The sequence below is a fragment of the Herpailurus yagouaroundi genome, unplaced genomic scaffold (genome assembly GCF_014898765.1).
Source record: "Herpailurus yagouaroundi ecotype Mexico unplaced genomic scaffold, PumYag 210, whole genome shotgun sequence".
Taxonomy (NCBI): Eukaryota; Metazoa; Chordata; class Mammalia; order Carnivora; family Felidae; genus Herpailurus; species Herpailurus yagouaroundi.
The window spans coordinates 16,324,233-16,338,255 of NW_024412441.1; the positions used below are offsets into that span (position 1 = coordinate 16,324,233).

General features: G+C 39.6%; 2 protein-coding genes across 2 annotated transcripts in view; one reads left to right on the plus strand and one right to left on the minus strand.

The window, feature by feature from the left end:
• ABCG5 (ATP binding cassette subfamily G member 5) overlaps positions 1–13,036 on the plus strand; it is a 32,777-nt gene extending 19,741 nt beyond the window's left edge. The window contains exons 11-13 of the mRNA XM_040453894.1: positions 3,491–3,676; positions 10,595–10,707; positions 11,908–13,036. Coding sequence (XP_040309828.1) covers positions 3,491–3,676; positions 10,595–10,707; positions 11,908–12,101 — 493 coding nt within the window. The 3' untranslated portion in view covers positions 12,102–13,036. The remainder of the gene's footprint in view (positions 1–3,490; positions 3,677–10,594; positions 10,708–11,907) is intronic.
• The window catches only part of DYNC2LI1 (dynein cytoplasmic 2 light intermediate chain 1), a 43,964-nt gene continuing 41,769 nt past the window's right edge, over positions 11,829–14,023 (minus strand). Inside the window, exon 14 of the mRNA XM_040453896.1 lies at positions 11,829–12,053. The gene's annotated coding sequence lies outside the window, so the exon portion shown is untranslated. The remainder of the gene's footprint in view (positions 12,054–14,023) is intronic.

Below are 14,023 nucleotides of genomic sequence, written 5' to 3' on the forward strand. Positions count from 1 at the left end.
TTGAGGAATATAACAATAATAACAACAACTAACACATACTGAGCACTAAGAGCTTTAAATGTACCAATTCATGTAATCCTTTCAATCATTCTATAAGGGTGGCACTATACCTATCCTTGTTTGTAGGTGAGCAAACTGAGGTACAGATGGGGTATCTTCCCCATCCCAGCCAATTACAAAGGAGACCAAGAGCCGATTTGTTTGAGCGGGGAGAGCAACTCTTGGAGGACAACTCTTGGAGGACAAAACTCTTGGAGGACAGATGAGCAGAATTCCAACGGATAGAAAAGGGAGCAAGGGCATTCCAGGAAAAGAAAGAGCAGGGGCATAAGTTCAGGAGCAAAACGACATAAAACCTTTCCAGAGAAAAGATGCAGTTGTGCTGTGGGAATGAAGGATTATAAAGAGTAGTGAAAGATCTGACTGGCCCCTCTGGTGAGGTGGTGAATGCCAGGCTAAGGAGCTGAAGTGGATTTGATAATGGGATGGGACATAGGAGAGAAGTCTGAACCAGCGAGTGACCCATCTGTGATGGACTCTGGAGGGTGAGGCTGGCCCGCTTTGGCAGCAGACTGGAGTTAGGGCAGAGACCCTGGAGCCTTGGCAGCAGCCTATGGGAAAGGCAGAGGCCTTACTGAAGAGAGGAGCAGTGGCAACAAAAGGGGATTCACTTTGAAATACTAGGAAAGTAGAATCAAATGGGCTTAGAAACCATGGATTTGTTGGTGGTAAAGAAAGTCCTAGAGAATGCCTGAGTGAGTTTTCCAGGGAAAACTCCATTGAGGGAATGGGATGGTGACAGTATCTTGACAGGAAAGAGCACGGACTTGGTTTTGAACATGTTGCATCTGGTATGCTACAGGACATCAGATGAGACATGTCATGCTGAGGTTTTGGTGGTAGGCTACAGCAGAAAGAAAAAGAGGAATAAGAGTAAAAGCCTGGGAATGGATTTTATAGGAGAGAATATTGGAAGGGGAGAAGGCAGTCTTGAGTGTAAACCTTATTTATTTATTTTTTTGAAAACATTTTAATGTTTATTTTTGAGACAGAGCATTAGTGGGGGAGAGGCAGAGAGCGAGGGAGACACAGAATCTGAGAAGCAGACTCCAGGCTCTGAGCTGTCAGCACAGAGCCCGACATGGGGCTCCAACCCATGAACCGTGTGATCATGACCTGAGCTGAAGTCGGACGCTTAAGTGACTGAGCCACCCAGGTGCCCCAAGTGCAAACCTTAGGAGGCACCTTTAGAGTGGGAAGCAGAAGGGTGATCAGGGAGGTAGAAGGAGTAACAGGACCAGGCAGCATCAGAGAAACCGAGGGAGGAGAGCATTTCAAGGAAGTGTAGTAAACTCATTCATATTGCAGGGGTTCAAAGAGATGAAGCATCAGATTAGGATGTCATTGGCAGTCTTCCAAAAACAAGCTTCAATAGGTTGGTGGAGGTGCAAGTCAGATTTACAAGAGAATAAGTAAGAAGAAGAAGATGCTGCTTGGAAGCTCTTGCTTCCAAGAGATGGAAGAAGCAGATGCTGCTTGGGAAGCTTGGTGGTGTAGGGTAGGATGAAGGGAAGGCAATTTGCTCACATGGTTATCAGGCTCAGGGAATTGATATGTCAGGATATGGTAAATAACACCATCTGGAAAAACCATTAGATTGAGAATAGATGAAACTATAGCAAAATAGGATAAGTTACAGATCACGTTTCCAGAGTAGAGCAGGGTAGGGATAGTGGAGTCAGGTAACATGAAATCAAGGAGCAAGTAGATAGGATCAACTTGGCAATGATAGGGGGGAAAAGAGAAAGAATGAGCACAATACATGGAAGATAAAAAAATAGGGAAGATAAAGTTAGCAAGAAATTCATAAAATGGGAGAGGATTCCATCTGCTGAGCACTGGAGAGAGTTTGAAATTGGGGAGATAATTTAAAATACAGGTATATATTAGCCATGAGGGAAGTGTTATTGGAACCCAATAAGCAATGAGAAAAAGTAAGGGGTCTTGGGACCGGCTGAGGCATAGTGGATCTAATTAGTACAGGATTATGCCCTGTTCAGCACACCTACAGGGAGAGAACCTAAGTGAAATAACAGGGCTCCCAGGTGTGGGGATTGGAAAGGCAAAGAATAGCAGAAGCAGGTAAGGATCTGAGGCAGTGAGGACTTAGGGGAAACAGGAGACAGGAGGGATGCCATGAACAGAGAGAGCACTTTTATTTTTTTATTTTCATTTTTATTTTTTAACGTTTATTTATTTTTGAGACAGAGAGAGACAGAGCATGAACGGGGGAGGGTCAGAGAGAGGGAGACAGAATCTGAAACAGACTCCAGGCTCTGAGCTGTCAGCACAGAGCCCGATGCGGGGCTCGAACTCACGGACTGCAAGATCACGACCTGAGCCAAAGTCGGACGCTTAACCGACTGAGCCACCCAGGTGCCCTGAGAGAGCACTTTTAGAATCTGAAATTTTGGAAGTAGAACAGTTTTGAGTAACATTGAAGTTTAAGACATGATGAATAATGAAGATTAGGTGGATGGAACCACTGGAATTGATCAGGTTACCTAATTAGGAGGCACTGATGTTGGTGGTTCATCAAGAAGGTTAAAGACCTTGAGGATAATGATAGTGGACAGGAGTGCAAAGACTGACCCTGGTCCAGATGCTATAAAATCCTCAAAGTTGAGAGAATGTTGTAAAAGCCACAAAGGATTACACGGGGAAAGAGAATTAACAGTATAAGCAAACCTCATGATTTGTATAAGGATGGAAGGCCTTGAAGAGTGGTAAGCAGGCATGCTTATAAGACATGCCAACTCCTTTTCCTTACTCTACAAATAGAAGAAAGGGCAGCCATGTCTAATGGTTGTTGAGGACATGCTATCACTAGGGGAAATGTATGTAGTGGAAGGAATGTAAGAGTTAAGGGGTATGGATATAGGGAAGTGTGTTTATGAAAATGAAGATCAAATCAGTGGAAGGGGCTGGTAGAATAAAAGACAAGAATGGAATAGAGTCAATGGAGGTAGCGAAGGGTTTTCACGTGGGCAACAACCCCGCATGATGGGGATGAAGTGCAGGGATGGAGGGGCAGAGAAGCCCATGGAGTGAGCCTGGGAAAGTAGGCTAGCTAGAGTAGGAGCAGTGCTAACTAGGCAGAACATGGTTAATTATGGAGAAGCCTGGAGAGTTCAACAACCCTATTTATTGCACTAGTTGCGACCATTGTCTAAGTATTAATATTTTCCTGTGAGAACTGAAGGAGCTGGAAAAGGTGGCCCACTAAGTTGGAGCTGACAGAAACAATGTGTGGTAATGAATGGTCTCAGATGTTGGCTGTGTTTCGAAAAGGCCTTTCAAAGGGGAGTTTGGCTTACCCTACAAACGCTTCCCACCCACTAACCACCATGAACTTATTCGTAGAAGGCAAGTGTGATATTTTTATTAGATAACCCTTGGAGAGGAAACTAAAGATTTTATGTTTTTCTAGGACTCTGGGTTTATATCCTGAGGTTGCCAGATTTGGGTATTTCTCTGCTGCTCTCTTGGCTCCCCACTTGATCGGTGAATTTCTAAGTCTTGTGCTACTTGGTATGGTCCAAAACCCAAATGTGGTCAATAGCATGGTGGCTCTGCTCTCTGTTGCTGGGATATTTGTAGGATCTGGATTAATAAGGTAAGATACAACAATTCAAAGGATTTTCATGGATGATTTGTTGTTAATGGTCACTTGATAATGATGTTATAAGGCATTCCAGAGGAGAGCTATGTGATACTGGCTAAAGGTATCACCTGTGGTCTGGAGTATTTATAGTGCTTGTTTGCCATTGTTATTTAGACCTTGAACTGTTTACTATTTGTTCAGTAAAGTGTCTTCACACTGAGGATGAGGAAATGACAGTTGAGGCATGTTATCCATATTTGATTCACATGTAATAACAAGAGGAGGAAAACCAATCCATCCTCCAGAAAAACTCCCTGCCTGTATTGCAAGCTAAATAGCATGCATTTAGTCCATTTTTGCCCTGGCACTGTGGTGTCTCTATTCTGGTTCTCAGTTCCCAGTTTCTTTTAAGAAGTAAGAACAGTCAGATAAGAGCTTGTGTGATAAAGGACAGAATCAAGAAAATACTAGGAATAGATGACACACGCTGAATGTTAACAGAAATTATCTCTGGTAATATTTTTTCTTCATGTTTTCCTTTATTTTGTAAATTTATATAATAAACATCATTTTATAAGCAAGAAGTATATATACACACATGCATACATTTTAAAAAAGCAGTAGCAGAAAGGGTGAAAATTTTTTGAAGGGCGCCAGTAGTCCCAGGCAGGTAATGTGAGCAGGACCTGTAAGTACACTACGGGTCCCTGAGGATGTGTGACGGTGGTTGCTTCTTTGACTTAAACTGACCTCATACTTAACTTTGCTCCAGTCAAACCACTGTGAAGACTCACAGGCCACACGCAGCTCCCTGGAGAGCAAGGCTGCCCGGAGTTAGAGATTTCCTCTAAGCACTTAGCTGCCACATGGGCAAGTCACTTCTATCTACATTAGTTTCCTCACTTAATAAATGAAGCTAATGATCTTGGTCCCACCTTCCTCAGGGGAGTATGAGGAGCAAATGAGATAATCAACAGGAAGACATTTCATAAGCTGTAGTGAGTTCTAGAAAGTGAAGTGTTACAAAGTGAAGTGAGCTGGTTTTGATCAAAGAGGATTATTTTTACACCACCATTATTACACTGTATTTGTGTTGCTTAAGTGGATTGTTAGCATCTATAAAAAATGCTCAAGTCAAATCACCCCAAGGGTATGCAATCAAGCCAGCAAGGTATAGACCCACCTTGGGCAGGATCTCCACTTGAATATTTGAATCATTACATATTCCAGTCCATCTGGCACTGTTTTGTGTTTTTGGTTTGTTGGAAAAGGGAATTCATTGTTTGAAAGAGAGGCAGTGGCCAACATTACCAAAGACTCTGGGGTTTTTGCAAAACCTCAATATCCCAAGATTTCACCTGGGTTCCACTCCCATCACTGAAATGAAAATCTGCTCTTCAAGGACCACATCAACCTCCTAATCATAAAGTTCACATTTTTCCAAGTCATCACCTTTCCTGACTGACTGCCCGCAACATTTCCATTTTTGGCTGTCTCCTCCTTTAAACACAAACAGAAACAGCTTTGTTCTTTCTGCTTACAAAATAATGCACGTTCTTGGGGGAAAAAATCTACACAATACAGAAGTGCATAAGGAAGACTAAAAGTTACCTGAAGAATTGCAACCTTCAGTTAAATTTTGTTGTGTATCTTGTTAGATTTTTATATAATCTTTAATAGAAATGAGATTATGCTGTTGTAGAGGAGTTAAGGATGCATTTAACAGTATAATGTTGGACAGTCCCATGTCAGTAAATTTAGATCTATGTTTCCTTCCTCTCTAAAGTACTCCAGGGGCTTCTATAATGTAGCTTGATTGTCCTCCTGTGTCTTTCATGGATCCATTTGTCTCCGTTTGCCACCTGCACGAAGCCTCTCTGCTGGTCCCTTGGCTAGATCAGCTCTCTGGGAGCCTGTCAAGTGCCGCTTAGGTTACAGCCTTCCTTCCTTTTTTTTTTTAAATTTAATTTGTTTAATGTTTATTTATTTTTGAGAGAGACAGCATGAGTGGGGGGGAGAGGCAGAGAGAGAGGGAGACACAGCATCTGCAGCAGGCTTCGGGCTGTGAGCTGTCAGCACATAGCCTGACGTGGGGCTTGAATTCACAAGCTGTGAGATCATGACCTGAACTGGAGTCAGACACTTAACCGACTGAACTACCCAGACACCTCTGTTTTTTTGTTTTTTTTTTTTTTAACTTAAATTCAAGTTAGTTATAATATAGTGTAGTCTTGGTTTCAGGAGTAGAACCCAGTGATTCATCTCTTACATTTGACACCCAGTGTTCATCCCGAAAAGTGCCCTCCTTCATGCCCATTACCCATTTAGGCCATACCCCTACCCACCTCCCCTCCAGCAACCCTCAGCTTGTTCTCTGTGTTTAAAACTTTGTTATGGTTTGTCTCCCTCTCTGTTTTTATCTTATTTTTCCTTCCCTTTCCCTATGTTTATCTGTTGTGTTTCTTAAATTCCACATATGAGTGAAATCATGGTATTTGATTTTCTCTGACTTATTTCGCTTAGCATAATACATTCTGGTTCCATCCACATTGTTGCAAATGGTAAGATTTCATTCTTTTTCATCACTGAGTAGTATTCCTGTGTGTGTGTGTGTGTGTGTGTGTGTGTGTAGATGTGGTAAAGATATGTATATGTATATATAATATATACATATACATATATATACACACATTTCTTTATCCATTCATCAGTCAATGGACATTTGGTCTCTTTCCATAATTTGGCTATTGTTGATAGCACTGCAATAAACATTGGGATGCATGTGCCCCTTTGTATCAGCATTTTTGTATCCTTTGGATAAATTCCTAGTAGTGCAATTGCTGGGTCATAAGGTAGTTCTATTTTTAATTTTTTGAGGAACCTACATAGGTGTTTTCTAGAGTGGCTGCACCAATCTGCATTCCCACCAGCAGTGAACAAGGGTTCCACCAACATCTGTTGTTTCCTGAGTTGTTAATTTTAGCCATTCTGACAGGTGTGAGGTAGTATCTCATTGTGGTTTTGATTTGTAGTTCCCTGACAATGAGCGATGTTGAGCGTCTTTTCATGTGTCTGTTAGCCATCTGGATGTCTTCTTTTGAAAAATGTGTATTTGTGTCCTTTGCCCATTTCTTCACTGGATTATTTGTTTTTTGGGTGTTGAGTTTGAGAAGTTCTGTATAGATTTTGGATACTAACTCTTTATCTGATATGTTATTTACAAATATCTTCTACCATCCCTTCAGTTGCTTTTTAGTTTTGTTCATTGTTTCCTTAGCTGTGCAGAAGGTTTTTTATCTTGAAGTGGTCCCAGTAGTTCACTTTTGCTTTTATTTCCCTTGCCTCTGGAGACATGTCAAGTAAGAAGTTGCTGCGTCCAAGGTCAAAGAGGTTGCTGCCTGTTTTCTCCTGTAGGATTTTGATGACTTTCCTGTCTCACAGTTAGGTCTTTCATCCATTTTGGATTTATTTTTGTGTATGGTGTAAGAAAATGGTCCAGTTTCATTCTTTTGTATGTCGTTGTTTAGTTTTCCCAGCACTATTTGCTGAAGAGGCTTTTTTTCCATTGGATACTCTTTCCTGCTTTGTTGAAGATGAGTTGGCCATATATTTGTGGGTCCATTTCTGGGTTCTGTATTCTATCCCATTGATCTATGTGTCTGTTTTTGTGCCAGTACCATACTGTCTTGATTACAGCTTTGTAATACAGCTTAAAGTCTAGAAATGTGATGCCTCCCACTTTAGTTTTGTTTTTCTTTTTTTTTTTAATTTTTTAATTTTTTTTTTTTTTAACGTTTATTTATTTTTTTGGGACAGAGAGAGACAGAGCATGAACGGGGGAGGGGCAGAGAGAGAGGGAGACACAGAATCAGAAACAGGCTCCAGGCTCTGAGCCATCAGCCCAGAGCCCGACGCGGGGCTCGAACTCACGGACCGCGAGATCGTGACCTGGCTGAAGTCAGACGCTTAATCGACTGCGCCACACAGGCGCCCCTAGTTTTGTTTTTCAACATTAATTTGGCTATTTGGGATATTTTCTGGTTCCATACAAATTTTTAGGATTTTTTGCTCTAGCTCTGTAAAGAATGCTGTTGTTATTTTGATAGGGATTGCACTGAATGTGTAGATTACTTTGTGTTAGTATTGACATTTTGACAATATTTGTTCTTCCAATCCATGAGCATGGAATGTTTTTCCATATATTTGTGTCTTCAGTTTCTTTCGTACACTTTCTATAGTTTTCAGCATACAGATCCTTTACTTCTGGTTAGGTTTATTCCTAGGTATTTTATAGTATTTGGTGCAACTGTAAATGGGATTGATTCCTTGATATTTCCTTCTGCTGATTGATTACTGGCATATAGAAATGCAGCTGATTACTGTACACTGATTTTGTACCTGCGACTTTGCTAAATTCTTGTATCAGTTCTAGCAGTTTTTTGGTGGAGTCTTTCGGGTGTCCCATGTAGAGTATCATGTCATCTGAAAAGAGTGAAAGTTTGACTTCTTCCTTGATGATTTGTATGCCTTTTATTTCTTTTTGTTGTCTGATTGCTGAGGCTAGGACTTCCAGTACTGTGTTGAACAACAGTGGTCAGAGTGGACATCCAGTCGTGTTCCTGATCTCAGGGGTAAAGCTCTCAGTTTTTCCCCATTGAGGATGATATTAGCTGTGGGCCTTTCATATATGGCTTTTATGATGTTAAGGTATGTTCCTTCTATTCCTACTTTCTTGAGGATTTTTATCAAGAAATATGCTGTATTTTGTTAAATGCTTTTTCTGCATGTACTGAAAGGATCATATGATTCTTATCCTTTCTTTTATTAATGTGGTGTCTTATGTTGATTGATTTGCAAATACTGAACCAGCCCTGTAACCCAGGAATAAATCCCACTTGATCATGGTGAATAATTCTTTTAATGTACTGTTGAATTCAATTTTCTAGTATCTTGTTGAAAATTTTTGCATCCAGATTCATCAGGGATATTGGCCTGTAATTCTCCGTTTTAGTGGGGTCTTTGTCTGATTTTAGAATCAAGGTAATGCTGGCTTCATAGAAGGGGTTTGGAAGTGTTCCTTCCATTTCTATTTTTTGGAACAGTTTGAGGAGAACAGGTATTAACTCTTCTTTAAATGTCTGGTAGAATTCCCTTGGGAAGCCATCTGGCCTATGACTTTGTTGGGAGACTTTTGATAACTGATTCAGTTTCTTTGCATCCTTCCTTTAAAAGGATGGCATCCTCTTGAGGGCAGCAGCAGTGCCTCATTCATCATTATAGTTCTCAGTGGCCAGCCCAAGGCCTTGAACCAAACAGGTTGGCAAAAAATATTTGCTGAATTGAGTGAATGAATGAATGACTACTCTCTCCTTGGACTGTGTACATACTGGATCAGTCACCAACTTCTGTTGGGTTTCTTCTTTGCTGTCAAATCACAAATGCATGTGGAGCCTTTACTTCTATTTCACCCTGTGTAGTGCACTGCAAGATGAAGGCACATGGTTCCTACCTCAAGGAGGTAGTAACCCTCTGGCTAGCTGAGCAATCAGCCTGTCATGCCATCATCCTGTTGCAGGCCTTTGTCATCTCATACTTGAACTACTGCTGTAACCTCCCTTTTGCTTTTCTGCTTTTCTTAATCTGCCCTTATTCTGGTCCCTTCTACTTGCTGGTGCCACATTAATTACCTTAAAACACTATTTTCATGGTCTTTCAGTGTCAGCTCACTGAAAGGGCTGGCTGTCATTCCAAACCCAGCTCCCATGGCTTCATAGCCTCTGTTCTAGTCCTTCTGGCCCTTGAGTCCCATGTGTAGTCCTTGACATGCCTGTGCTCATGCCACCCTTCCTTCCTGGAGTGTCCTTCCTCTTCCCTCCTTCCGCCCCAGATTCCTGCCTGTCCTTTCCAATTAGCAGCCTCTAAGTTGGCGAATTCAATTTTGTGCCTTAGAATATTGCCAGTAACTCAAAGTCATGGGGCTTGGGAGTCCCTTGAGAATAGGTTAAAAAAAAAAAAAACGAAAAACATAAATACTAAGTATGAGAATGTCATGGACATGTGGTGCTAGATTTTTATACTTGGCACAAATCGTTTACCACTGTGTATTTTTATAGTCTTAAGGGTATATATTCTGTGTCCCCAATTACACTGTGAGTTCTCTAGGGGAAATTTCTTTTGAATTCCTCAAGCACTTAGAACTAGTGACTTGCATATAGAATTTATTATATATTTTTTGATTGACAGAAGTTATATAGTGGACAAAGGAGGCCACAAGTCAGCATGGAGTTTCTCCTGAAATAGACTGAACCGAGGGGACAGAGTTCATTTTCACAATGAGTGTCTGCTTGCTCCCTCCATCCTCTCCTCTTACAGTTAATTTTCACTTCACACACTAGCTCCTTCAAATCTTTGTTTAATCACAAATATCCTCCTTTAAAGTGATGTGTTAGGTGTGTTTTCGCTTTCATGTTTATATCAGTGGTGCTTATCAAAAAAAAAAATTAGACACCAATCCATCATCAGGGGATTGTTAAATTAAGGTTTCTACTATAATGGACCACCGAGCTATAATTAAAAATGATGGAGTGCTATGCTTACTGACTTGGAAGGCTGTCTGACATATGTTTGGTTGAAAAAAGCAGGTTAGAAAAGAGCATGAAGAATATGATTCCAATTATGTAAAATTTTATAAACATACGTACACACATTACATATATCATCAAAATATTAACCATGGTTATTTCTGGGCAGTGGTATTTCTTTGTACTTCTCAGTATTGTTTGATGTTTTGTATAGTGAGTGCAATTTTTATAATGAGAGATAAAAACTATATTCATAACGGGAAATGTAAAATGAGGGTTGTCTTTCTTTTCATTTGGTAGGACTATTACCAGAGCCTATTGAATTTCATCTCTATTTCTTTCTCTTCAGAAACACAGAAGAAATGTCCCTTCCTTTTAAAATCCTCAGTTACTTTACATTCCAAAAATACTGCTCTGAGATTCTTATAGTCAATGAGTTTTATGGACAGAATTTCATTTGTGGTAAGTACTCTATTTTGGAATATAATCTTTTTTACATACTCCTCTGAGGAAGCAATTCCCTGAGGAAATGTATTTTTTAAACAAAAGCTATATTTTATAATAGATTTAAAACCTGTTTTGAAATAGAAGTCTGTTTCTTTGATTTTTTTTTTATTTTTTATTTTTATTTTTTATTTACTTTTTTTAAATTTTTTTTCAACGTTTATTTATTTTTGGGACAGAGAGAGACAGAGCATGAACGGGGGAGGGGCAGAGAGAGAGGGAGACACAGAATGTGAAGCAGGCTCCAGGCTCTGAGCTGTCAGCACAGAGCCGGACATGGGGCTCGAACTCACAAACTGTGAGATCATGACCTGAGCCGAAGTCGGGCGCTTAACCGACTGAGCCACCCAGGCGCCCCAGTTTCTTTGATTTTTAAAATAAAAGTCAAGTTAGTCACCTGTCAAAGGCCAATAGCTTAAGGCCACTCTTTTGTTTGTAGAAAATGATAGCCCTGGAGTGCCTGGATGGGTCAGTCAGAAGAGCATGTGACACTTGATCTCGGGGTTGTGAATTTGAGTCCCACATTGGGTGTAGAGATTACTTAATAAAATCTTCAAAAAAAAAAAAAAAAAAAAAGATAGACCTAATGTATGCTGAGGTAAACCCCTGTGTACTCTGGATGGAGTCAGTTTCTACACCTACTGAACAGAACAGATTGAAGCAAATTGCAGTGGCTTCCTTCCTAAAATGTATGTAATATATATATAGCTGAGTAAAGCCATTTTTGGCAAAAGTCTGTTTTCCTAATCCCATGAGAGGCAGTGGGAACATAGTAAGGTCCTTCTGGCCATGGAAATCCCAGGCCACTTTGTGAAAACAGCTAAAGAACAGGGCAGAATTTAGTAGCTATTTTAGATATTTTTAGGTGGTAACATCTAACCTTAGGATATTCAGTACTAGGTGATCATAAGAGATCATGATTTTTATCAGTACTATGATAATGAGTTTATACCCCAAATGGAAACAAACCCATTTCCATCTTCAAATGAAGCCAGGACCCAGAGCATCCACTATTGCTTCATCTAATAATGAATTCTGGATTCTCTAAAATGTCCTATATCTTTCATGACAAAAGATACTTAGCAGACAGTTAGTAAATACTTGTTGATTAAATTACCTGGGAAGCATCATATCTGACACTGTCAATCTTCCTGGCAGGCAGCTCAAATGGTTCTGTGACAACTAACCCAATGTGTGCCTTCACTCAAGGAATTCAATTCATTGAGAGAACCTGTCCAGGTGCAACATCCAGATTCACGACAAACTTTCTGATTTTGTATGCCTTTATCCCAGTTCTTGTTATCCTAGGAATAGTTGTTTTTAAAGTAAGGGATCATCTCATTAGCAGATAGTAAAGAACACTGCTGCAAAAATGGACCTTACACCCCAAATGTGCATGACTACTTGGAATGTCTAAACTAAGAAAGTCACATGTTTCTTGATAATATAAAGTCTTTTAAACATTAAAACTCCCATCTATGCCCCTCAGATCCACACAGGTCATGATATTCCAACTTGCAGGGACATGTGATATTTGGAAATTGTGACTGAGCTGGTCCAAATATGTAAATATCAAGAATTCATAAAGTTATGGGAGACTGGTGAGACTATTTTTCTTTGTTCCAGATGCAGAAAAATACATCGGTTAAAAAATTATGCTTACAAACAAAAAAAATTAGGCTTACACTTGATACAAGATTTGGTAAGAAGACGACATGTGCATGATCACTCACTGTAAATAACAGAAAAGAGAATTGTGGGTTTGACTAGAGCAAGCATCATGCAGAATTAGGTAGGAATTCTTTCATTATCATTTAAAAACCTACATGAGGGGGCTGAGTTACTCAACCACATTAAAAGGATGTTAGGCAGATGCTGGATGATGAAGACCCCTGAAACAGAGCACCTGGTGATTTTTTGGGGGTAGTTAAAATGAAAAACTAGGAATGGGCTGAACTGAGAACATCACATACCAGACAAACCTCTGGTAATGTTTTTAAAGATGAGTTTGCTATTTTTCCACTTTTCACTTGTGTATGTTACTAGATAAAGTGTATGCATTGAGTAATGGCATCTTTAAGGCTAGAGAGCAGGTATTAAAGTCCATACAGAAAAGGTGTTCAGCTGACACAACATTTACACTAAGAAGAACCAGGTTACACATGTGGAATTCAGATTCTTGAATTGTAAAGGGAAAGAATGCTGATAAATACAAATACACTTATTTTACATATTTTTCGGGATGAAATGATGTACATAGATGATTAAAAATGAGTTCTGTACTATCTTTCTGATTGATCGTCAAGTAATTCATGTACAAGTCTGAAAAGACACTGTCTCAGTGTTACCATGGTAACTCCAAGGGAGACCATCTTAGTGAGTACATGAACTTGTTCAATTGCTGTGACCTAACTTGTAAAGAATGATAAATTATAGCATTTGAAATGTCTTACATTATAGTAGAAAAGATCATTTCATTAAGGAGACCATAGTAAAATTCTGTTTCTTAGAATAGTATTTAAGGATCTGGAGACATTGGCAAATTACCAGAATAGTATTGTCAATTTTTGTAAAAGGTCTTTGACACTGATGATTATGGTGTAATAGTTACATAATGCCTTACAGATTATATATGTCACATCAGTTATAGATAATTCTGGAGATGATAATCTAAAGTAGTTCAAAGAGAGTCCCAAAGGAACCTCTTTTGAAATCTCTGATTTCAACTTACTAAAGATATGGGTGTGCACTGTAAGTGGAAACATTTCTACTATTCATATGCAGATGAATTTCATTCTAGCTCAGAAACATTTGGAAAATTGACATAGCATGTGACTTCAAGCTATTAAATGTTAGTGATACCACCTTAGAAGAACACAATGACTTTCAACATGCGGCAGTCTGTGTCTTAAGTCAAAAATGGACAGTGATGTGTAAGACAATCAAATTATATAATAGAAATTTCTATTATTGTGGAATAGGCTGTTTCTTCCCACCAAGTCAGTGATGTTTCTGAGATTATAATGTTCACTATTAAAGGGAGCTCTTTCTCCACAGTACTCAGGGTGCCTGTCTGCTCCTAAGACTGAGGTTCTTCAGAAACATGCTAAAAATCCTGTTGTTAAGAGGGCTGGACCCACATGCATTGCAATTAGTTGATGAAGTCTTACTTCACTGCAGTGATCAGGTATTTTGCTATCCACTCAGATACCGCTCATCAATTTTGGTGTTCTTGGGGTTAGTGTGCTTATTTGAAGCTGGGTATGGTATATTA